This window comes from Festucalex cinctus, chromosome 10 (genome assembly GCF_051991245.1).
Source record: "Festucalex cinctus isolate MCC-2025b chromosome 10, RoL_Fcin_1.0, whole genome shotgun sequence".
Lineage (NCBI taxonomy): Eukaryota > Metazoa > Chordata > Actinopteri > Syngnathiformes > Syngnathidae > Festucalex > Festucalex cinctus.
In genome coordinates, this window is record NC_135420.1 from 21,924,549 (window position 1) to 21,947,986 (window position 23,438).

At 40.1% G+C, this 23,438-nt stretch overlaps 2 protein-coding genes across 5 annotated transcripts; one reads left to right on the forward strand and one right to left on the reverse strand.

Annotated features, from left to right (window-relative positions):
* The first annotated feature begins 177 nt into the window (after positions 1-177).
* mmachc (metabolism of cobalamin associated C) lies at positions 178-16,562 on the forward strand. 3 transcript variants are annotated; one of them, XM_077535043.1, is made up of 6 exons: positions 178-303; positions 414-611; positions 1,042-1,194; positions 1,529-1,705; positions 1,781-1,945; positions 16,487-16,562. In XM_077535043.1, exons 1-6 carry the CDS (start codon positions 214-216, stop codon positions 16,538-16,540), a joined length of 837 nt encoding a protein of 278 aa, XP_077391169.1. In that variant the 5' UTR covers positions 178-213; the 3' UTR covers positions 16,541-16,562. The 3 variants fall into 3 exon arrangements, with proteins under 3 accessions (XP_077391169.1, XP_077391171.1, XP_077391172.1); XM_077535045.1 differs by having other exon boundaries at positions 1,781-1,912; positions 16,487-16,555; XM_077535046.1 differs by lacking the exon at positions 16,487-16,562 and having other exon boundaries at positions 1,817-3,579.
* On the reverse strand, positions 11,514-22,498 carry lrrc52 (leucine rich repeat containing 52). Of its 2 annotated transcripts, XM_077535040.1 has the most exons (4): positions 22,074-22,498; positions 21,606-21,981; positions 21,443-21,534; positions 11,514-14,434 (listed from the first exon to the last, which is right to left on the reverse strand). In XM_077535040.1, the coding sequence occupies exons 1-4, from the start codon at positions 22,181-22,183 to the stop codon at positions 14,050-14,052; spliced, it is 963 nt and encodes a 320-aa protein (XP_077391166.1). In that variant the 5' UTR covers positions 22,184-22,498; the 3' UTR covers positions 11,514-14,049. The 2 variants fall into 2 exon arrangements, with proteins under 2 accessions (XP_077391166.1, XP_077391167.1); XM_077535041.1 differs by having other exon boundaries at positions 21,443-21,981.
* Positions 22,499-23,438: the final 940 nt, after the last annotated feature.

The following is a 23,438-nucleotide window of genomic DNA, read 5'->3' on the forward strand; positions in this document are numbered from 1 at the left end:
GTTGTCATTGGTACATATTTTGCCTTTTAATACGAGAAAAGCCGCAGTAAAGTCGTTGAATAAATCATTGTTGAATATATTGTGTTTTTAATTTGTATTATCTTAGACAGTGATTATCTTCCTTGGAACGTCTCTCTTATTCGTAGAGTTTATTACCAGGAGAAGAGAACACAATATCCCACAGTGCCACGCGATGATTATGTCACGTAGAAAATGGCGGCCTCTATCGTCAACATGGAGACTGTAAAAAAGTTGCTAGAGGAGAGTCTTGTAAAACTCGGATTTGAAGTGCACACCTTGAAGGTATTTGCGCTCCAACTTCCAGAGTATTTCTGTGTGACTTTCCTAACTTTACAATAGACACTAAAAGCAACAAGCTACACCTCGACATCTTCTGTGTTCCGTCTTTTCAGGTGGGTTGGTACAATTCCGTGTTGCCCGACAAGCTGCACCTGCCTTACCCGGATGACATCTTGGCCGTGTTGCTCCTCAGCACTCCTGCCATGTTCGAGCAAGCCTTCCTTCCCTTCATGGAGGAGAGAAGCTGCCAGGGAATCTCTGACCCCATTGACCAGTGTGTCAAACACTGTGTCACCTCTGCTCTCTCTCAGGTTTGTGATATTTATATCTTGGTCATACGTATTTATGGTGATATTACCATAGAAATACAGTGAACCATCACTATCTGTTTTGGTTAGGGACCCAGGACTTGCCATGACTCGCAAACATTTGTAAATAATAGATGCCCCCTACAATAAAACAAATATTAAACTGAATAAATGTACCCCAAACTATGAGCCCAAAACACTTTAATATATTTTTAGCAACACTCACAACATTCCCCTTAAAAATAAAATCAGTTACCGATGTTTAGTCGAGGCTTCAAGGCACATTTTGCTTTGACCTGTTGTGTAATTGATTTAATAGAATTATTCAGAGGGAATAATTGTCCCCCAAAATCACACCCCCACTCTTTGTTTGTTTGTTTGTTTGTTTGTTTGTTTGTTTGTTAACCTGCTGTGTCTCCTCTGTCGTCTGCAGAACTTTCCTGGACAGAAGGTAGACGTGAGGTACGACTACGAGCTGCTGCCCAGCAGGAAGCCCAAATTCTTAGCACAGACCGCCGCACATGTGTCAGGAGCGGCTTTCTACTACCAGCAGTCTGATGTCAGCGACCAACCCTGGGCTAACAAAGTAATCCTAATCACTTTTTGTATTGTACACTTGTTTCATATATCTTTGTGAAGTTATCTTATTACGTTAGCAACTTAGTCTTTCATATTATTCAATATTTATGGTTCATTTGCCTTTATTTTAGCATAAAACTAACCTATAAAGACACCAACATTTATGTTTAATAAATGCATTTTTAAAATTGTAATACAGATTAATTTATTGCTAAACATTAAGCTGCAATTGAGCGGAAAAAAAATATTAAATTATTTGTTAGACACGTTCAGCTCTACAAATACTCTAGGGTTAGCCCGAGCGTAGCCCTGGTCTAATTTTTCTCTTATTTTGCTGACAGAAAATGTTCGGTGTGTGCGTGCATCCCAAACTGGGAGGCTGGTTCGCCATCAGAGCTCTGCTGGTGTTCCAAGACGTAAAAATGGATCCAGAGCAGATTCAGCCTGACCCTCTGGACTGCGTGCCTTCGAGGGAGGCGAGAATTCAGTTGCTTGAGGATTTCAACTTAAGGTGGCAGGTACCTCGGAGCCTAAATAAAACATTTCACATGGAACTCTTCACATTCTCGTCATCACATTGTTTTACGCCATAGGACTGGAGCTACAGGAACATAATCACTCCTTCGCAGACTTACTCCCAGAAACAGTGCGACTATTTCTCCACGCCACCTGCCCAGCGACATGCTCTGCTGAGGAGTTGGGGTTTCCTGCCAGAGTTGGACGATGTGAGTTCTTACAGTGCGGGGGAACACGCTCAGGTGAATGGACATGGCTGAAAGGTGATACATTTCTAGAGATAAAATAGATCAAGTCATTTTATGTCTGATATGCAGCTTTGACCTGTGGGTGGTATTTTATTTTGAAATAGCCTAGTCAGAACCATCAAAAAGCCCAAAACGGGTCATAATGCCCCCAAAAAAATCAATACACTATATTTCTCCAAATAGTGCTCTATTTTTACTCACGAAAAGAAAGCCTTTATTTGTACACATTTTTGGAGTAATCACATTATGGAAAAATAGCTACACGGTGTTCTCATGATTAGCTCGCCTGCCTTACAGTTCTGAGGTTCTGGGTTTAGGGTTTGGGTTAAATCTGGGCTACAACGCCCCCCGTGGAGTTCTCATGTTCTCTCGTTGCTTGAGTGGGCTTTCTCCAGCTGCCTTCCATATCCTAGAAATATGCATGATAGGTTATATTAGGATGCAAGTTCAAAGCAAAGAGTTCAATGTACTTTTTATTTTATGTTTTAAATGTGGAATTAGCCTTTTTTTATTTTTTTATTTTATTTTATTTTTTTGTATACTGACACTACCTTATAAATTATTGGTGCTTGTGGGTCATATTTTCTCCAAATTCCAGTCGAGAGGTTTACATTCACTCCATGTGAACGGAATTGTTGTACTATGGATGAAAATAAATGGACATCTTTAAGATAAATATGTACCTAAAAAAGCTTGGCGATGGATTTATTTTTAATTTATTCTGCCTTAGGGAGAAAAAAAGCATTTACCACTTTACACACCTGTTTTCAAATTGCAGGTTTTTGTAATCATGGATTAAAAAAAAACAAGAACCAAGATTAAAAATAAATAGATAAAAAGTTCAACATTATCGTAACCTATGACCTTGAGAGGGGTTGAAAATTAAACACCTCAAATAATGTGCTTGCTTGCACAAGTGTGCACACCCTCTTCAAAATGAACTATGTGCATTCAAATTCATGTTTAATGAGAGTCAGCTCACATCTATGTTTGATTTATCTTGGTTTCATTTTTTTATATTATAAAAAACTGGCATTTGAACAGGGTTGTGTAGACTTTTTATAGCTACCGTTTTCAAGAGTCCAGTAACAGCTTCAGCCATTCTCCTCCCTACAATCCATGACAATATTTTTTAAATTCATTTATCACATTAAATTGTTGATTTATTGTAAATGATGAATATGAATAATTATGAATAATCTAAATTTTGCTCCTGTAACTGTATTTTTAAAGTCATTCTAGGGTTTATGCATGGTTCAGCCGCTAGGTGTCAGTATTGTAGCGCGCTTTGATGAGTGCATTGCTTGAACATCTCACACTACATATCTGCAATACTGGATGATCGTCATCTTTTATTTCACTACACGTTTGCACTTTTATTGTGATTCTACTCTACCACTTATCTCTAATGAGCCTTTCACCTGAGCCCGTTATCCCGCCAGTTCCAGTAGAACTATCTGTGTACTGGATCAGCACTGTATAGCAGAGTTAATTATACTTCTACTGATGCATCGCCTCAATCTTACCATGTCCATCTTTTTCACTTGTAGATCATATGCTATGTTGGCTATGTTATTCATAATTGAGTCAAATATGCAGGGAAAAAAATAAAAGTAGTGGGGTTTTCACCTAAAGCAGCTCTTTGTTCTCATTTCGTATTGAATGCTTGATTGGCTAGGATCAATCACACAGTTCAATTACCTTGTAGACAGTGAGGAGTCCAGTTACCAAATATGGTTCCTCACACTTTGTTTTCGGTCCACAAAAGTTAGTTTGTTAGTTTAAAGCTAGAATTTGAGTGTTCCAATGTTTAACGCTCCAAAAAGAGCAAATTGTAGAGAGATGTTGCGAAAAGAAGCGCTGCAGCTGTTGTGATTCAGATTCGGGTGTGCGGATGAAAAGAGCAGCGAGCAGAGGCAGAGAAAGAGCAGCAGAGTGGCGCTTTGATGAGTTGTGGTTGAGTGAAGCGGCGGCGGCCGCCCACGGGCCTCAGTCAGTCGGTTCACAAGGAGCGCGGGCAAAGGCCAGCAGCGTAGCAAAGCAACGACGACGACCGAGGAGGGGATGAACACATTCATTTACAATACTGTACACTAAGTTGTTATGTGGGCATTAACATGTTTAGAATACATTTTTCCATACATCATCAGACTGAAAAATGTGGCTAATCTTTTGATTAGTTTCCAGCATAGAGTTGTACACTTCTGCCAACAATACCACTGTAATCAATCTATTTAAAAAAATAAAATAAAAATAAAAAATCTATCTAGCTGTTCAACCATCCATTGTAACTTTTTGACAAATCAAAATTTATTTCAATGTAAAGTTTTTAGAAAGTTACTACTAATGCATGCACTCTTTCTAGATGTGATAGTGTTCATAATGCATTAAATGTATTTTAGTGTTTACTATTTTATAGGGATTCACGATAATGCTATTTTCAACCGATACGATAAACCAATAATTTACAAGTGCCGATGTCGATAACCGATAAGCAAGCCGATAATTGTTTGCAAAATTAACTTGAATACAAATATTAATATTCGAGTCCCACCATGTCTAACAAATACATTGAAACATTGCATAAACTTTGCACAATGTTTCAATGTATGTAAAGCACCATGAATCTGAATTTTATTGATATGAGGCACATCCACAACAGATGGACCAACGTGGCATGTCTATAATTATTGCTGGATTTCTTATTATCTGGTTTATCTGTATGAAACCAAATCTGCCGATAATTATCAGCCAATTTATCTGGTTTATCTGTTTGACGTTAAATTGATCAATAATTGCCGATAATTATCGACCACCGATATAATCGTGCATCCCTACTATTTTAACTTTTTTTTTTTTTTTTAAACAATTTTAAACTAAATTTTAACCTATTTCAAACGTTCCCTTATATTTATACACAATTAAATTTTAATGCGAAGTTTAAAAAGTAAATACTGTAAAAAGAAGGTCAAACATATTTTTATGCATATTTTAGTTGTTGATGTTTCCTTTTATCTACATATTGTGAAGTTTTATAAGTTAAAGTAGCAAATGTACATTAACGTATAGTTTTTCAAATTTATTCAGTCTCTGAACTGCTTATTCTGAGTAGGCTCCCAGCGAAAGTTTAATATGGTAATACATTTAAAACCGTGTTGTAGTTTGCAGTGGTGCAGTCACCTTTTTTAGACACAGGTATACCTAATAAGGTGTCTAGTCAGTGTATTTACTCCCTGTATCCGCTTTTATTTGTCTGCTAGGAAACAAATTCTCCTTCTTCTTATCAGTCCCATTGGATTAGCATAATTCGTCCAGCCTCTGGCACCCAAATCTCGCCGACGTTAGCCTGGCCGGTCTGTGAAGATGCCTGTGAAGGTGAAGATGGTGACGGGTGGTCGGATGAGGACAAATGTGTCGAGGGTGGGGGCGGTCCGCGGAGAGGGAGGGGGGTGAGCAGTCAGGACCAGTGGCAGTTTTGTTTTGGGAAAAAAACCCTACAAGGGCAACAAGCAATTATGTATTCTCGTCACAAGTTTGCACGCAAACTTGATGTTGGGCAGAATTCACTGGCCATAACTCCTCCCACGAGACACCATTTAGCCAATTAAAATCAAATACAAGCAGTCATTTTACAATTGAAACGCTGCTCTGTATTAAATACAAAATATACACAGTTGTAATTTCATGCCGTCTTGCAGTCTCTGCATTTGCCCGATAGCTAACCCTGCGTTAACACGCAAACATTGGACTGTGGTGGGCCGCCATTAGCGAGGCCGACAGATCAAGCGACGCTGATTGCTCACAACAACAAGACGCTGGCGGCGACCTAGCCAAGAAGTCGGCATTCACGAAGCATGACGAATACGTCGCTATGCCGGGCAGGCAGCCTGCGAGTGTTTGGCGCTGATATGGAAATAGGATTACGCTTGTTACTCCTCCGAGGGGGACGGCGACACAACAACATTCACCTGGCAACCCTGACGTCTCTGTTTTACAAAAAAATAACAAACAAATAAATAATCCCATCAAAGGCCAGACAAACTAAGGTTGCTCTTTCATAATCCAGCAGTTTAGCTCTTTCCTTCCCAGCGACAGTTCTTATATACACTGTGTTTGAAATTATGATGCACGGAGAACTGAAGTTAAAAACGTTTTGGGATAACTTCACAGCTTTAATACTACTTCATCTACATATTCACACACACTATCCTGCATGCTGTCCCTCTCTGATAAAAATATCAAGTGGATAAATAGTTTTTATTACACTGTGCTGTGTGCCTGTAGACGTTGACAAACCCCAGCGAAATAGACAAAGACGTACATTTTTGCATTTGGTCTAACCACAGCATGGAAAGGGCAGTGCCCCCCCCCCCCACCTTTTTTTCTGAACAATTAGCTTTGGGCCTTTGCTGGCAAAATGCACATGTGGCTAATTCAGAGCCGTGCTTCAAGTATTACATCACCGCCAATGAAGGCTCATAAAATCTGCCACTTGTAGTAGATAACGCCCCTTCCTTTGCCCCAATCCACCAGACGTGCACTTTAGCTGTCATTTTCATAATCCATCTCCACGTCCTATACTTTCTTTCCAGTTGAGTTTCTCGTAATGTCTTTTTCCTTTTCCTGCTGGTTTTCCATCCAGAAAAATTAAATGCCTCCCTTTTGAAGAAAACAAAAGACAGGTATAAGTGTACTTACCTCACTTTTTTCATTTGAACTCATTCTGTTGCTAACCAAAACAGAAGTCATTGTGCCCTGTGACTGGTTGGGGACTAGTCCAGTGTGTACTCCGTCTCTCTCACCAAAAATCAGCTAGAATCGGCTCCAGCTCTTCCTTCCCCTGCTGGTTGGATGATCCCATCTGGTTAAATGAAATCTAGATTGAATAGCTTTACGTTTCTATTTCAAAGCTCGTGACAGGAAGGTTTTAAAGACGCTAACAACGCTGTTTTTATACACCCGTAATGTGAGAACACGTGAATTCATTAAGGCTCACGATGACCCGCTCGGATGAGCCATTTAGCTTCAACACACACTCTTGAAGCACCTGCGGGAAGGGAAGCAAATTAGCATTTCAAATAGGGATCACTTTAGGCCAGGCCACTGCGTGCATGCGTGTGCACATAACGACACAGGCACGCACCCATGGAAATGCTCACTCATGGCTGAGGTTGAAGTATTGACAAAACATTACGCCTACAGGCATACACCTTTTGGAAAAGAAAAAAAAATCTAAATCCAGTGGAGAGGCTGAGCTGAGCGCAGCTGGAAAGCACTTGAATGTGACATAACACAAAGTACTCCCACAGCAACAGTTTAAATCACACACCACTTTGATATGATCTAGCTCAGCTCAGCTTGAGTCCAGGCTGCGCTCTTATCTCATCTGTTTTCCTGCCAAATAGAGGCATCCCACAAAAACGTTGGAGCTAATACTATTTTTGGTAAGAATTTATCTATTGGGTAAAATTGATGTTGTTGTATTACAATTGTAAAACTACAAAAGATGCGTCAAAGTTAGGAAAACAAGGTCGTATATGTGAAACAAACAAAAAATCAAATCATAAAAAATGTAGTTGTATTTATTTACAACAGTGTTTCAGAGTAGTTGGCTGGATATTGTCAGGTTCATGTAAAAATATTTCTGAGAAAATAAAGTTGCATATTTTCAAGAAAAAAAAGTCAGTGTCTATGTGAAAAATCAAATATAATATTATTAGAATATAACTGAATATTTTTTAGGGAGGAAGTGTGAAAAAAGTTTTGTGGAAAAGTAGGGTTTTTTTTAGAAAGCAAAACATTTTTAATATATTTTTGTATTTTTGAAAAAAAAATGAGAAAAATATTTAAATCAAAAGAAAAAATTCATAATTTTGATGCAGTAGTTTAAATTTTATGTAAATAAGATTTTTAGGTAAAGCTGTTACTTAGGGAGAAACGTTGCATAATTTGGAAAAAAAATCGACATCTAAAAGTTTTCATGAAAAATTTAATGAGAAAAATAAGTCTTATTTTCAAGATTAAGTGTTGCATTTTTTTTTTTTCAATACAGGTAATTTGGAATTTAATTAGATTGTAAATTTTTAAGAAAAATGTGTATGTTCTTAATATTAAAGACTTTTTCAAAGTTATATATTTAAAAAAATCTGTCATGTTATGAATATATGTGTACACATACATATTTTCAAGAAAATTTATTTTATTTTCAACAGCCAAAAAGTTGTGTATACTAATGCGAATATAGGTACATATTTATTATTTTTGAAAGATTTTTGAAAATGTAATGAATTTTGGGGGAAATTGTCAGTTCTTAAAAAAAAATGTTTTAGAGATTTGTGCATTTTCAAGAATAAACTCATAACATTTAAAAAATGAAGTCACATATTTTCAAGAATGAAAAGTACAATCAAAAATTTATAGTGATTGGTCCACTTTCAAGCTTCTATGTAAAAAAAAAAAAAAAACTCGAGTGTGTTGCATAGAAAAGTGCTCTCTTTTGACGTGGGCGCCCATGAGTTTTCCACAAGTATCCCTCCACAAAGCGACTCACTCCGGCATGCAAATGCATCCCGCCGTGCTAAATCCATTATCACTTTAGCCTCTAGTCACCAGTTATCTCTGTTATCAGCACGCCAGAGACAAAAAGAACAGCAGCTACAAAACCAACTCGGCCTCAAAGAGACACGTTAGATAAACGACTTTTATAGAGAGGATCCATTTACATGAGGAGAAGGATGACAGATGATTCTTCATCTTTATCAGCAGTCATTCATCATGTAGTCAAGAGCACAGGAGAGCGTACACGTTGTGAGACAAGGCTTTGGACCACACTGAAGAAAAATATTTACACAATTCTCAAAAAGTTATAGATTTTAAAGAATTATTTTATTTTTTATTTTTTTTTAGGGGGGAGAAATTTTTATTTTGAAGATGGGTTTTGAAGATGGGTTAATTTTTTTGTGTGTAGCTATTTTCCAGATTTAAAGTCAAGTAAGTAAGTATTTTTTTTTATTTTTTTATTTTTTTATTTATTTATTTTAGATGAAGAGTTGTTTTCAAGTACAAAAATTATAGACGTGTATTTTATTTAAAAAAAAAATACTGCATACTGGAAAAAAATATATATAATGAAAGGACCCATGTATTTTCAACAAAACAAGCAGGATATTTCCAAGAGAACCACTGTTTATTTTTCAAGAAAAAAAAGAGAAACAGGTCATATATTATTGATGATTGATTATTGAAAAATATTGATGCATTTTGTCGAGAAAAAAAAATTGCATATTTTTGGAGGGGGAAATAAAATCACAATTTTAGTTAAGTTAGTAAAAGTTGTATTTACAGTACTCCGTTATATACAGTTCTGTACACAATGTATTTATATTGAGATTAAATTACACATAGATGGACTATCATCATCATCAGTCATTTAGGTCGACATTGGATCATTCAGAAATGATCAGGGAACTTCTGGAGTCAGTTGGCTGCACTGAGAGAAAAGGGGGTGAATTATTTTCCATACCCTACTTTTCAGTTCTTTATTTGTATAAATAAAAATAAATATCATATAAATTTTGTTCCACTTCACAATTGTGTCCCACTTGATGTTGATTCTTCACAAAAAAACATCATATTTTCTATCTTTGTTTGAAGCCTGAAATGTGATAAAAGGTCAGAAAGTTCAAGGGGGGCTAATACTTTTGCAAGGCACCGTATACTCATTCTCGACACAAATCGCACACCCACGCACAGAGTATATAGATAGCAAAGCGTCATATGTGAAGCGAGGGAAGCCCGTGTGGAGGAGAGCAGGAAGCAAAGTCGTTTCCATCCCTCTATTTTCTGTCTTTCCTCCTCATCTCTTTTGTATCGAGCAGTTTTCTGCCAAATGACTTTTTAGCTTGCAGCCTCCGCGTTGACGTCCGATAGTGATTCCTGCCAACTCATCTTGCTTCTCTTCTCGCCGCACACTTCGATCTCGTACAAGTGTACTGTTCAGCTTATGTGCCACTACACTATGTACACCTAAAATGTGAAAGTTTTGATTTGATTTCCCATGTAATGATCATGATTCGCAAACTGCTTTGTTCAGTGCATTCAATTAATATTATTACTGTGCATTCCTGTGGTGACACTTGACTGAGGATATGACAAAGACCTAATGAGACCTCATTCAGGCTACCACCTCGGAAGTGTGTGTGGTGGTCCCAGGAAGACCCCCTCCCCCCCAAGAGGCTCAGTTCGGTAAAGAGGAGATTGAGGTTGGGAATTATCGTCTAAAGTGTTTAAATTGGGACAGGTGGAAGGGAAGGGTGAGGAATGGGGGGGGAGTTGTGCGTCACAATGTGAAAGGGTGGGAGGGGACAGGGTGGTCCTTGGAGGGGCGGTCTGATGGTAATGAGTTGTTAATCTCAGAGGAGGATCACGTCTATTCCAGAAAGTGGGAAACGTTCTATTCTGAGCTTTTGTGCGACGATGCTTCACCTCTCATTAAAAGGGAAGTGTTAATAATAATACGGGTGAGGTGGGGTTGAAACCCTGACCCAGACATGAAAAATTAATTTGAAACTCTAACCCTGATTTGAACCCTATTTTAAAACCTTGAAACCTTACTATAAACCCAAACCCTGACTTAAAACCCTCCAGCTAAAACCCAAACCTTTGATTTAAAACTTAATCATGATATGAAACTCTACCTAAAACCCAAACCCTGACTTGAAACCCAAAACCTGACTTGAAACCTTACTGTCAACCCAAACTTGAAACCCTACTTTTAAAACCCAAACCCTGACTTAAAACCCTACCTAAAATCCAAACCTTTGATTTAAAATTTAATCCTGATGTGAAACTCTACCTAAAACCCAAACCCTGACTTGAAACCCAAACCCTTACTTGAAACCCTGCTTAAAACCCAAACCCTGACTTGAAAGTGGTACTGCACTTTGGAAGCTTGCTGTCATGAAACAGACAGACAGACAGACAGTTCACATCAACTATGAGGAACACAAAGGACCAGGGGCACAAACAGCACTGCTCGGGATGACACTTTGTGTGTACGTGTGCTTGGTCTGATCCCGTTATTCCTGTAAGGGGGATGTTAGCTCCTGAGCGTGAAGCTCATATAGACCATCTAATGCAATAACACACACACACTGCAGCAGCCTCCCAGGGCTTCCAACACGAGCAGTTTGTTCTTCAAGTGTGAACTCGCATGCTTACTGCAAGTGCACGTACTGTAAAAGGCAACGAGGCAGCCCGGCCGGGCTTAATGGAGGCTGAAGCCGACATCCACGGATGTCGACGTGTGAGTCAAATGGGACACTCGACTCACTTGGCACACCGTCTCGCTCCTCTTCTCTCATAGAGCGGGCACAAAATAGTCTCTGGCCCTGCCTCACATTTGGTTTTGAGGTAGGTGGCGAGTAGTTGAGGCCATTTTCGTACACTCTTAAAACTGTTGGATAAAAAGTAACCCAAATTGTGTCCAAAGCGACAGAGGACCAGTAGTTGGCGCTGTAACAAGTGTCAATCAGAAAGTGTTTAAAAAAACAGTTTGTTCCACTACTCATCCGTAAAGTCTTTATTGCTCATGATACATGGTGTACAAAATTAAATAAAATTCTCAAAGAAAGGGCAAAGACGGCAACATCAGCAGGCGTATGTCGCTCTTAAGTTAATACCAGGCGCGCACACATACAAACTCACAGAGTGAGGACCGTTTGGTTGTGTTGCATTTGAGAACCTTGTGGAGTGGGGACCTGACTATGGAAAAGTTTTTTTGTCTAAAGAAAATTAAGTTAAATTATTATAAATCAGGAAAAAAATATTTTCACGTGCTCAGGCAGTTCTAAAGAGGTCAACAACTTAGCTGTTCATGTTTTAGGAGAAAAATAGCAAAAACCATTTTGAACCTAAAAACCATTTTTTGATTGAACTACTACCAACCGAATCCCAGCCATAAATGATTCTTTTTTTTTTTTTCTTTGCCTGCATCCCACTACTCCAATAAGCTCCCTGGTTATTGTTATGGACATTCCTTTCTAGTTCTACTCACTAACAACCAAACGGCCTCGGTGGAGGTAATGACATGGTGGACGAAGAACTGATTTTGAGGATGAGCTCGCTCCTTTGACGTGACTCGTCGTGAATCAGTCGTCTAGGCGGCTCAATGGGATGTGGTCTGATCGTGTTGCCCCACTTACACACGCACACTTACGCACATAGACACACACACACAAAGAAAGCAGGCCTATAGGCCGAGGTCAGCCGAGCCAGTCACTTAGATTCCGGTTGAGCACGGCGACGCACTCGATCACTCTGACGTGGTCTCCGTGCGTTAGCCTGATCCACTTCCTCCACCAGCACTAGTTGGCATCCGGGAGATCAAACCCACACGTACACACGCAACATTAAAGGTAGCTTGCACATGTTTTTTCTGTTGTTTTACATTCATCTGTTGTTGTTTTTTTTTGGTTCGAGGTATGTTGTGTGTGTGTGTCTTTATGGAAAGCTGTTTTAGCATTTATTTCATGTCCTCACTAGTATAACAATTGTATTATAATTAATGCTTTTCCCACACTAGTAGGACTACTTTGGCATATAGGACATCCACGTTACTATTGAAGCAAAACTACCCTTGGGCATTTTGGTGCTACTAGTAGTGCCCAGATGGCTACTAGTACTAGTTTGGCGTAAAAAAAAAAAAAGAAGACCTTAGATATCACACTTGGGCCTAGCAGTGTTACTAGTGCAGCAAATGTCAAGCTGTTTCAGCCGTTATTCAGTATCCAACTTGTGCGTAAAATTGTCCATGTACTACCTTACAGATTACTATCTGTAAGGTAATTACATTTTAACATTAAATATTTTAAATACCTATACATGATGTAAATAATGAAAAAAAAAACAAAAACGTTTTTTGGGGGAGGAGAAAATCCTACTAAATTTCTGAGAAATGGTGTTTGTGTCGGGGGTGGGGTTATTACTCTCAATCATTTTAAAATGTTCTCTATTCCCAAGGCAAAGGCATACAATTAACTTTTGGTTTAAACACACACACGCACACCCACTCGCACATTCTGTTCTTAAGTTGAGGAATATGTCAACAATATAGAGGCTGTGTTAGGAATCATTCACTTGCTCCCTATCCACTATACAGTGTTTCCTCGCACATTTGCATTTATTTATTTATTTTAACCTTTCACCATTATTCACTGTAAAACTCACCTATTTGCTGTCTTATATCAAAGTAGTGCTTTTCTGCCATCTTATAGCATCTATAGGCAATTGTCAGCCTTTTTAGGGAAGCGTCAATTACTTGCAGATTATCCTGAGGTTTGGGACCGAGCTGTGCTGCACTGGGCAAATTCACATCTGCTGAGTGTGAATATATGGAGGTTTACTGTATAGGGATTTTTACATATTTTTACGTAATATTTATTGTGGTGTACATATGTAGTTTACTCATCTGTCAAACAAAAAAAGTTTTTCATATTACACTTTTTGATCATTGACTGTGTTGTCTGCTTTGCATTACAATCTGCCTGAATTCCTTTAACATGTATTTTGAGTAAATGTTAAAATTTGAGTTTGATGACCTAACACCGTTTTTGCAAAGTGCTAGTGCTCATATTTGTTTGCCCATGTGTGAGAAGATCATGTCAGTTTGTGCTAGCGTGTTATACAAGCTAGTAAGCTTTTGGGTAGCCTCATTTTTGTTGAATAATTTCTGAATATATTCGCGATTGTTTACATTCTAGATGGAAAGTGTTGATGCTTTATGATCTTCTCTGTTTTAAGTGCTACGGCGCAATCTGGTGACATCTTGGAAAGTAGTCCTTAGTCACCAGCTTTTGGAGGCAACTATAGTGTAGTAAAAAAACTTTGAGGGCTGTCAATTACTCGCCGGTTTTCACTATTTGTGGCAGGACTTGTTCTCTATCCCCCCCCTACCAATAGTACACTGTACTGTATTCCTTTTCTAGTGACCAATGGTTGTTCACTATATTTCCCAATGCATTGTGGGATACATTAAGAGATGCTACACAATACACATTCCAATCTGCATGACTATATGGGGAAACTCGCGATGTAGAGCACTAAATAGTGGCTAGCAAGTGATTCCAAACACAGCCGAAATCCGCGGATGGAGTCTTTGGTCTCGGAGTCATCAGCGGCATCAGACCTGCATGCCAGGCTTGCCTAGGTCTCCGTTTCCCTGCTTGCCCCCCCTGGCGTCCCCGTCGTCGCTGTCCAGCTCCTCGCTCTTGCGTTTGCTGTAGCGCTCGTACAGCACCATGAGCACGCCCATCACCCACGCCGACACCGTGCCCGCCGAGAAGATGACGAAGCCGATGGCCACGAAGAAGAGGTAGTCCCAGTAGCCCAGGCCCTGGTGGCAGTCCGCCCGCAGCTGCAAGCCCACCTCGGCCAGCCGCCGACCCGCCAGCTCGGCCGGGCTGTGGCACACCGTTTGGCCCTCGTCTGGGGAGAGAGAGAGAAAACGGAGAGAGCTGACGAGAAAACAAGCAATCTGATCTTGTGACCTCAAACCCAAATGTTTTCAGTCTACAACCAAAATAAAGGACTTTGTCACACTGTGCCAAGACTTTTTGGAGAGCGTTAATGTGTACATTTGCATATTTAAGGACATTGTATCGTTTCTGCTTAAAATGGGAGATTAAAAGTCACAAGGACGCTTTCATCCTCCAATGGAGCAATCAGAAACAAGAGAACAGTCGAGGAAGCGGTTTTTCCCCTTTTTTATCATCTCATCTAACTTCATCTCTCATTAGCGACACACTAATTGACATCCTCATCATCACCCCCCTCCATCCCCCCATTCATGCTCAGTTGACTGCGAATAATAATGACGTGAGAGGACGAAGGAGAGGAAAGACAATTACACAGAGGGGGGGCACTGGACAAGTTTTCAATTTGTGTTTTTTACGGACTGCATAGTCAGTTGTTTCCGTTTCAGCACTTGGGGGCAAAAGTGATTGTGCTTCATGAAGTTCCGTCAATTAATTCTTTGCATAATTTATTTTCCAATTAATACAGAGTGAATAGTTAATAGTGAACTTAATGTATGGCCTATGAGCAAATTATTTAAATTATTTTATTTAGTTTGGAGATAAATTGGAATATGATAGCGGTTTATTACCTATTGCCTATTTTTCCTCAGTAAAACAGTCTATTTTTTCCCCATATAAAACCCCCACTAAAGAGGGGAGTCTGGCCACCTTCCCTTTGGCTGATGGCTCACACTGTCCATTAAAGTGCACTCAAGACACCAGGAAGGCCAAAGGGTCCAAACTGCAGATGAAGTATGGAGGGATGAACGGTCGGGAACGATTCACGCCAGGATGGGTCTTGGGCTCGACAGGCTTCCTCTTCCTGTCTCCTCCTCGCCAAACACTTCCTCCTCTCTGACACTCCTGACGCTGTCACCTTAAACCTCATCCTTCTCTGTCACCCTCCATCTGCGTCCTATGACACTGATGCATGGCCTTCTTATGTGAAATGTACATTGTGGGATGCTAGACTACTCTCTTTGCTGTTGCACTTTGCCTGTAGAGTATTCCTGGACAAGGTGGTTTGTTCGGAATTATTTCTGAATACGGTTGTTTATGTAACGAGATTCACATCCAGCATCTCTCAACTGCATCTGTCAGATCGCCGCCATATGGTGCTTATAGTATTGTGAAACAACAAGCTTAAAGGCAACCTTTAAAAGACTTGTTGTGCTTTATTGGAATTCTGTGCAGGTTTAAGGACAAATGCAAATGACTATGTAATGAGTTTGATCCAAGGTTATCAACACTGCCCACATCAATACCAACTGACGTTTTTTTTTTTTTTTTCCCCACCTCACTTTATTTGCAAGATTTTAATTCCAACTTGATCAGCTCCATCAGCCTCGACAAAGGAAGACGAATAAGTAGCGCTGGACGTTTTCAAAGTGGACTTTAGTGACTGACAGATAAGAGTGCTGACAAGTGGCGCAAATGTCAAGGACATCCCTGACAGAGACAGCTTTTCCTGGCCTGACTGACTGATGGGAAGTGGTGATAAAACGGGAGGAAAAAAATCAGTTAAAAAGAAAGTGACAAAGAAACAGGAGCCCATGATGTCTCTCTTTATCAGAGGTGGCAAAAGTAGTCACTAAATAGAGCTAAAGTTACTAATGTTAGCTTCCGACATTAGCTTTCAACATTACCTCTAACGTTAGCCTCCAATGTTAGCTGTAATGCTACCAAACAATGTTAGCTACAACATTACCTCTGATATTAGCTTTAATGCTACCTTACAATGTCAGCTACATTATTAGCTCTAACTTTAGTTTTCAATTTTAGCTTGAGCGTTAGCTTCTGAAGTTTAGCTTCCAATTTTACACATTAACATTAGCGGCACAACATTTAATGAATTGATCAAAACAACTAATCAATTATCAAATTAATGAATAACTATTTTAATAATTGATAAGTCAATTTGGAGACCTTATTGAGTCAAAGGTGTACTCTGCTTTCACCCAAGGTCATCTTGGATTGGATCCAGCTGACCCATGACCCCAATTATGATAAGCACTAAAGAAAATGGTTGGATAATCTGCAGACCTCCACCAAAGCTGAACTGCTGACAAAAGTAAGAAAACTGATAGTTTGAACTTCAAGTTTTGTTTGACTTCTGAGGCTTTTTGCCCCCGCAACACAATCAAGTGATTATCTAAAGCTGGAGGGTTTGAAATGTGCGCTGATGCTATCAAGGAGCTTAAACGCAATCATCACGGCACCTAAGAATAGTTGACCTTTTCCGCATTCACGCCTTCGCTCTCGTTCTTCAACGTTAGTCAGAACGCCGTCGTCCTCCTTTTTCAGTTTCTCCAAAGCAGCTCCTCTTCCTCTGGCAGAGGATAAGTGCAGAGCCACACTGAAGGTCGGCTCGCAGCAAAACGCTCTTATCGCTTCATTTTTTTTTTTTTCCATTTATTTTCCCTTCAGCCCCTTTTCACTCTATTTCACTCAACCATCCTCCTGTTTTACTCTTCACTACTTGGACAAATGTAGTGAGATATTTCTCTTGAACCCTTGTGTTATGCTGTGTGGTAGGTAGATCGCTTTCAAAGTTTGAAAAATTTGACAATATTTTAAAAATGGGAAAAAAAAGGGCTTTGAAAAGTGCATTTTATATGTGTCATTTAAATTTTAAAAATCTATTTTTTTTTAAATTACTAGTTTTACTAAACAGGGTCAGTGTGAGCTTCAATGGTTTTAAAAACACAACAATGAAACAATTCAAAATGGGCAAAAGGAAAAAGATAAGAAAAAAGTGAAATATTGTCATGAAAACGAAAGAGAAAAACATTAAGTGTGACCCGACAGTTATATTCAAATCAATTATATTTTCAAGAATCAATAAAAATTTCCATGAAAGAAATTAAAATGGCGGAATATCATCGGGGGGAATAAATAAATGAATTCTAAGTTACAATGACTTTTTTAAAATATAAATGTATTTTTCGATGAGAAAAAAAACATTTGAAAAAAGAAAAGAAGAAGAAAAAATATATAAATAGCTAACATTACGTTTCCCCAGAACTTTTTATTAGTTGCATGAATTATTTTTTTTTTATATAAGCTATTTTTATGTTGCGATATACGTTATTGCAAAAAAAAAAAAAAAAGAGAGACAGACAGACAGACAGACAAACAGATGTTAATGAATCAACTGAATAACACAAATATGAAAACAAAGGTTATATGTATAACTTTCACATGGGAGATTTCCCGCCGTTCTGAAAAGAAAAAAAAACAAAAAACTCCCATTACTTTTGTCCATTTGTTGTGTATTGGCTAGGCTGCACAAGTAGGCCAACTGAATTTGATATGCATCCAATGTGCTGAATAATGCATGCTGTGCGTGTATTGAATGATGCAATTGTCTTTAATGAATTTGAGTGGCGGCCTCATCGCGACCCGTGTTTTGTCCCACATGCTTTGTTTTGTCACACCACCGCAGCTCGTCTCATTGCAGATGAGTCCACTTTCACTTCTTCCCTCAGAAGTGAAATTAACGTCTCTGGAATAGTGACTTACTTTGTGCACGTCTTGATGCAGCGCGCTTGTCCGAATCAGCGCGTCAGGCCACTCGACCGTTCACTGACAATTAGCGAGAGCAACTGCAAGAGAGTGCGACGCTGCAGGCACGGAGGAATAAATAGAATGGAGACACTACACGGAAGATTTTCCCTCAAATGAATATTCACACAAATAGCAGCAAAGGGCAAAAGGGTCACAAAAACCATAGAGCAGGAAATCGAAGTCATTGCGACGTAGGAACAATTGCTAAAAACCAGTAGCGTGTTGCTAAAAGGATCATAGCTTGTGACAAGTGCAGAAAACTACTAGTAGTGATGTCAATTAAGAAAAGTGTCCTACATAGTAGGAAATGGATGTTAATTAGACATGGGAAAAGATGCTAATTGTTTGTTGATAAGATTCTATATTAGCTTCTTTGAACGTTGCCACAATAACATTAGCTTTTAATTTTAGCTTCAAAATTGGCCTCAGAAAGTAATTTCTCATTTTGGTACTCAAAAAGACATTATTGTAGTTTCCAACATTAGTTTTACTGTTAGCTGTTAGCTTCTAACATAGCCAATATTGAGACCAATATTAGTTTCTTTACACTCGTTTCCACAGCTTAGTTTCAAAATTAGCGTCAACATTAGCCTCCAATGTTCACCACCCTCCTTTCTCACAATTCTTGCCTGGTTATTTAATTACTTACCCTATTAGTTCTTGTAAAGCGTCCTTGGATACCTTGAAAAGCGCTATATAAATCTAAGCTCTTATTATTATGGAAAATGTACATTTTAAAGTGCTCCCCTGTTCTTCTTAATCCTACCTCAGTAGGCCCTGATAGTGATTCCCTTGTTCTGCCATTAGACACACACTTAAGTGGAGTGTCTTAAAATACAATGCTCCTCACTGGGAGCACATTATTTGACCAGCAGCATCATAAACATGTGACTGAGGAGAGGAGTTGAAGCGTGCAAGAGGTGATACAAAAGGACACCGTTGCCAGCCTTCTATGCCTTAAGCTAGTGCGTGTCAAATTGGCGTCTATGAGCTGTAGTTTAGGGGTCTGTGAAATAATTTGCATAAATTATGTTGAATCACGTAATATGTGCCATATGAGAACCTGGGTGGCAATAAAACACAAAACAATTACTGCTTAGCTTAGCTTTGGGCCAGTTCCAATCTCTGATATGTTTGTGATGTGTCATCACATAAATTTGCTGTCACTACATGACATGACATGAAAAAAAGTGTTGTTTTTAATTAAAGAACGGGTCTTATTATTATAGAAATCAGACTTTTGAAGCTGTTGTTGTTTTTAATAAGTGTGTACTTATACACGAATGTTGTAATTTTTAAATTCACTTGTGATCTTTGACTGTCTTCACCTGTTAAATTTAAGACTTTAATGGTTACAATATTAGACTTGAGACTTTTATTAGGAAAAATACATTTTTGTCTTTGTTATGATGTATTTTTTTCTTGGAAAAAGTATAACTTTGTCCTCATTACTTTTTTTTTTCCTCTCGAAAGTATGAATTTGTGATCATAACCTCAGGAATTTTTTTCCCACTAAAATTAGCAAGTGTTTCCTTACCTCCTTATGAACTGACGTACTCGCACTTTTTTGAGAACCTATTCGTCGTTTCTTAAATCACCTCCAACTATTCGCTGGTTTTGTGTTCTTTCTAAAAATGTTCTAAGATGACACAAGATGATAAGGCTCGGCTACAGCAAGGCTCTGTCCCAATCCTCCGTTAATAGTAAGTGATTACTGTGCAAAAGGTTGAATTTGCGTTAGGATTAGAAGTGGGTCCTTGGAAAATGTTCTCCCCTAAGGGGGTCCCCAGAGCCAAAAAGTTTGAGAAATCCTGCCTTAAGCACTTACCGGCTTCACACATATAAGCAGCATTAACATTGACTTTTCCCATCAACAATGTCCCATGGGTTTCTCATGCTGTCTTCATGTAGTGCACACATTGGGGTAACGGTGTGATCAGTATGCCGCTATCTGGGATTAAACTGCACCACAATCGCATCATCTTAATGAGCTGACGTGACAACAAGCAACATGGAGACCTTGGAGTGTTTTTGGAATACTTTTAGAGATAATAGCCCCTTTACATGCTGGCTATTTTAGATGGATTTTAGCCTGTTTGTGTGTCAATTTGCCAACTTGGCACAAAGACTGACACTTCAGATATGATACTGCTCCTGCCCAGGCCCAGGGGTTTTCATGATACGGCCCGGGGGGCATTTAAGGCCCACTGTGGGTTTTTTATTGGCTTGACACATATTTTAAACGTTTGAATGCTACACGCAAAAAGTTTACATTTTGAGAAACAGCACCCAATTTTTTTCTAAGATAAAAAATAAAATATCACAAAATCAACAAGGAACATTAAGTAATATTAAATAATTTTTTTCTTGTTTTTTGTTTTGTTTTGTTATAGTTAATGTATGCTTAAAACTAAACCAAATTGATCATGACACTACGTTACTGTCCGAGTATGCACTTTTATTACCACTTAACGGTAAAAAAAAAAAAATAGTTACATGAAAAATTGTCACACTTTTTGAGTGTGAATGATATAGACTAACTATTTTTTAAATGGAAAAACTATTTTTAAAATTTCAAGATATGCAATTTTTTAACTACAATTTTGCTTTAGATAGGTCCACTGTGATTGCGTGCTATCTTATTCATGTCTTTTTTTTTTTTCTTTCTTCTTTTTTTTTTTTTTTAACCCTATTGCTTTCCAATTTACGTTTTGTTTCGGGGGGGGGGGGGTTTCCACGAGAAGAAAGTCATGGCAATTATGAAGAACAATGATTATTTGTGGATTTTCACTATTTGCAGTCAGGCCCGGTTCCTATCCTAATAACTTTATACTAGTAAAACAAAGTGATTTTGGTTAAAGAGTATTTCCTAAACACAAGGTGAAATGACCCATTTTTAAACCCTATTTTTACTGTACCCTCAGTGGAAAGAAGTCGAATATTCCAGACCGTCGTCTTTTACATACTGTATATCTAAGCCGTTTTACCAACACATGGTTCTGCGTGTAAGGTACTGATGCAGCATCGGAAGGTTTTAAATCAGGTCGCAAATTGTCAGTCTTGCGAGGTAGTATCCAGGCGTAACAGGGGCGCAGTGTCTCAGCGATGGGAGGTATAACACCCAAGACTCACAAGCCACGCCCCTTTGCATTGAAATCAAACATTGAAGTATCTCAGTACAGCAAAGGACACAAGTGGTGCGAGCGTGCACTTGAGTTCAGTCTGTGAATTCTGTCTTAGCCCCTCACTGGCCACCAAGAAAGTCTCCCTTGCAGTCCTTCAAATAGACACTGTACCAAACCTTTTTCTGCAATGTAAATCTTTCAAGACAGTTCCTTCATCCCATACTCACCTTGGAACTTGAAGCTCTCGATCTGTACCCAAAGGCAGAGGTCCTCCGTGTCGCAGTCGCACCTCCACGGATTGCCGCCGAGTCCCAGAGACCTGAGGGCCGGCAGTCCGATCAGACCGCTGACGTTGAAGGCGGTCAGGTTGTTCCGGCTCACGTCCAGGACCTGCAGGGCCACGTTCTCGGCGAAGGCGTCGGCGTGGATCTCCCCGAGACCCGGGTTGTCCGTCAGCCGCAGCATGACCAGGGACGGCAGAGGCCCGAAAGTCCGCTCATCGATCTGCAGCAGGGCGTTGAAGGACAGGTCCAGGTAGGCCAGCTTGCGCAGGTTCCCGAAGGTGGACTCTGAGATCTCCGTGAGGGAGTTGTTGCTGCAGTCCAGGTAGACCAGGTCGGACAGGTAGTTGAGCTGCAAGGCCGGCAGGTCCCCGATGCGGTTGTTGGAGATGATGAGTTGCCGGGTGGCCAAGGGAAGATCGGCCGGGAACCGGGTCAACTCCCGCCCGGCGCACTGGACCACCAGCTGGTCGTCACACACGCACCTAAGATTCAACAAGTCTGTCAAGTGTTCATGTCGACAACTTCACAAAATTCTACCAAACAAGTCTAATAAAACATGCAAGCCTCCACACACCTGTCGGGGCATCCGGCCGTCAGAGCCGGCGAGGGGGCCGCCCCCATCACGAAGACCAAAAGGGACAGGAGCCGCAGGGAGTGGGCGCCGGGCTGGCGGGGGACACGCATGACGGGGGCCGGAGCCCGGAGCGTCACGGCGCGGGGACGCCGCCCCTGGTCATCCTGGGATCCGAGCTCTCGGGATCCAGCCTCTCGTACGTAGTCAGTCCCGGACGGGCGAGCTTAGCGGACTTTGCCCCACCGATCCACTGAATCACCCCTGTGGTGACTCATGCTGGTGAGTTAGTTGTCCCCGGCTGAGTGCATGACGGGAGCGTCGGTTCCCGGGCCAAAGGGTTGACCCGCGCATACTCCCCCAATCCGGGTTGAGCCGTCTCTCCGGTAGAGGACGGAGGCTGCGCGACGCGTCCTTCCCGCTGCTCGGCTCGGTGCGCTACTGATGCTCCCGAGCGCTGAGCTGCCTTTCTGCTGAGCGCCTTAGCACGTGACCACCAGTGCGTGTGTGTGTGTGAAGGGATAATTGCGGGGCTGACGTAATCAGGTGTTCATGCACGCACGAGACGTCTAACCTCAAATGAAACATGACTCTTTCCCTCTCTCTGTCTCACACATACACTCATGAAGGTGCTGTAATGCCATCGCATGTGGGCAAGGAGAGCCACAGTCGACAATGTGTTTTCAGACGTTTATTGAACGGGAGAGGTAATTAAATACAAAACGAGGAGCTGCTGGAGTCCACAACTCAGGCCCAAAATGCTCACACACTGACGAAGCTAAAATTGGGAATCTATCCTATTCACCTATTTCTAGTCAGGACTCAGGCAGAAGAATTAATTTTGGAGTTGGAGACTTGTGTTCAGACACATGCACATATAGAGAAACCTTATTTTTTCATTCCACTTCTCCTGATTCTAGTCAGTACTCGGAAGCAGCGTTTTTGGATGAGTTAGATACTTTTTTCCCAGAGACTTGCTTAAGGTAGCTGTCCAAACTTTTCTGGGTTTCCCATCCTGTTTGTTCACTACAAAGGATCGTGAAAGTTTTCACTTCTTAGTTCTAGTCAGCACTTGGGCTTCAGCATTTTAGACCAGCTGGAAACATGCCTTCAAAGATTTGCTTGATGTAAAGAAGAACATTTTGTAGGACACTCGTGTTTCTTTTCCAAAGTTGAACACTCGGGCAGATATAAAGAATAAGCAAATATTGTAGGACACTCTTGTTTGTTTTTCAAAACATGTTGTGAATATCTCCACATCTAGTTCTAGTCGGGACTTGAGCAGCAGCATTTTGGACCGGATGGAGTCTTGCCTGTGGTATAGAATGTGCTAATTTTGTCATGTTTGTTCTACAAAAGTGATTGTTA